The 2,396-nt window shown below is 40.7% G+C and overlaps 1 protein-coding gene across 1 annotated transcript; it reads left to right on the top strand.

The window, feature by feature from the left end:
- Positions 1–581: 581 nt before the first annotated feature.
- On the top strand, positions 582–2,077 carry LOC109209733 (uncharacterized mitochondrial protein AtMg00810-like). Its single transcript, XM_019373053.1, has 2 exons — positions 582–746; positions 1,268–2,077. Exons 1-2 carry the CDS (start codon positions 582–584, stop codon positions 2,075–2,077), a joined length of 975 nt encoding a protein of 324 aa, XP_019228598.1.
- The last annotated feature ends 319 nt before the right edge of the window (positions 2,078–2,396 follow it).

The raw sequence follows: 2,396 nt of genomic DNA, 5'->3' as shown, positions 1-2,396 counted from the left end.
AAATTGTAGATCATCTAGACCTTGATTCCAACATGCTTGTTACGTATCTATTTGTAACCCTTATGTGTGAAGTTATTTGTATACTTATTTGCATTAAAGTCAAAACATAGCATGGCCGGGAACCACACTAGTGGATCTTGAGGAGTGCCTAACACCTTCCCCTCGAGATAATTTCTAGCCCTTACCCGAACTCTGGTTTTCAAAAATTCAAACTCTTAATGTCCTAATGCACTTAATCATTAGGTGGTGACTCTTCAATTCCAAAAACCCAATTCCCACACGGGAATAGAGTTGTCTTCTCAAATGTCGTAAACCCAATTTCGCGAGGAAAAGGGGGCGTCGACAACCCTTTGGATGCATATGCTATGCTGCTATCCCCAAGTGTAACAGAGATAAACTAGATCCTAGAGCATCTCCTTGTGTGCTTGTTGGTTATCCATTTGGTAAGAAAGTGTATAAGTTGTACAATCTGTCCACCAGAAGTGTGTTTGTCTCCAGAGATGTGGTCTTCCATGCGTCAATTTTTGCATTCCTTTTGTCTTCTCCTTCCCCTAGCTCTCTAGCCCCTTCCGTTCTTACTGATGACTATTATCCTTTCCATATCTGAAACTTCAACTTCTTCCTTTCCTTGTTCTGTCCCTTCTTCACCTATTGCATCTCCTGATCCACCTGTTGCATCTTTTGATCCACCAGTCATCCCCTCTATTCCTGCACCTTCTGATTCCTGTTCTGTCCCTCCTCCTGAAGTTAGAAGGAGGCTATGAGGAAAGAGTTTGATGCTTTAGTGGCTAATAAGAGTTGGACAATAGTTGAATTGCCTAAAGGCAAGAATCCAATTGGTTGTAAATGGGTGTATAAAATTAAACATAAAGCTGATGGTAGTGTGGAGAAGTATAAAGCTAGATTGGTAGTATGGGATGATACACAAATTGAGGGAATTGATTTTTGAAACCTTTTCCCCTGTTGTCGAGATGTGCACCATCTGGTGTCTTGTGGCTTTTGCTATCACGAAAGGCTGGTCTCTCTTTCAATTAGATGTTAACAATGTATCCCTCCATCATGACTTAGATGAGGAGGTTTACATGAAGTTACCTCCAGGTCTTACCGTTAATTCCACTGTTCAGCATACTTCTACTTTGGTTGACAAGTTCCAAAAATCTCTTTATAGTCTAAGGCAAGCATCTCGTCAGTAGTATGCCAAGTTATCCAATGCTCTTTGCTCTAGGGGTTATGTTTCTTCACTAAATGACATTCTCTCTTCATTAAGAAATCTGCCGCTTCCACTGTTTTTCTTGCTGTGTATATGGATGATATTATTCTTACGGGTGATGACCTTAATGAAATCTCTGCCCTTAAGGAGTTCCTAAACAACCAATTTAAGATCAAAGATTTGGGTTTACTCAACTATTTTCTTTGCATTGAAGTCTTATATGATGACTCTGGGGTTATTCTTCATCAACGAAAGTTCATTGCTGATTTACTTCATGAATTTAATTGTGATTCTGTTTCAGCTGTGGTTTCTCCTCTTGAATTGGGTGTAAAATTGAAATCTGATGATGGGGAGTTGTTGCCTAGGCCTGGCACTCATAGAAGTTTAGTTTCTAAGCTTAATTTTCTCACCCACACTAGGCCTGATTTGTGTTTTGCTGTTCAGCACTTAAGTCAGTTTCTCAAGTGTCCTAGGGTGCCTCATATGAATGCTGTTTTTCACATTTTGAGATATTTGAAAGGCACTCCTGATTTTGGGGTTTTTCTCAATAACTCCCCTGATTTTTCCTTACTTGCCTACTGTGATAGTGATTGGGCTGCATGTTCTGAGTCTCGTAGGTCCGTTTCTGGGTTTTTCATATCTCTAGGAGGGAGTTTAATAAGTTGGAAATCTAAGAAACAGACTGTTGTTTCATTATCCTCTGCTGAGGCTGTGTATCGGGCAATGAGTAAGGTTGTGGCTGAATTGGTTTGGTTTGTTCGTTTACCCACTGATTTGGGACTTCCTACTGTGTCTCCTGTTCCTGTCTATTGTGATAATCTGGCTGCCCTACATTGCGAAAAATCCCGTGTTTCACGAACGTATTAAACACGTTGAGGTGGATTGTCATTTCATAAGGACAAAATTGGTTGACGGTCTTATTTCCTTGCTCTGTATTTCTCCTCAGTTGGCTGACATTTTTACTAAGTGCTTGACAGGTGGACAACATCATTTGTTGCTTGGCAAGTTGGGCGTAACCTCACCCTCCAACTTGGGGGGGGGGGGGTGGATGGAGGTTACTATGACATTAGTATATTTGGGTCGAATAAGGACCGATAGTTAAAGTTTAGGGCCGAAACGTACAGCACACTAAAGACTGTATTTATTATTGTATCCGGTTTACGGTTTGGTATAGGAGGTTTGTCTA

This window comes from Nicotiana attenuata, unplaced genomic scaffold (genome assembly GCF_001879085.1).
Source record: "Nicotiana attenuata strain UT unplaced genomic scaffold, NIATTr2, whole genome shotgun sequence".
Classification (NCBI taxonomy): Eukaryota; Viridiplantae; Streptophyta; class Magnoliopsida; order Solanales; family Solanaceae; genus Nicotiana; species Nicotiana attenuata.
The sequence above is the reverse complement of the archived record's forward strand: the minus strand, read 5'-3'. Positions and strand labels throughout refer to the sequence as shown.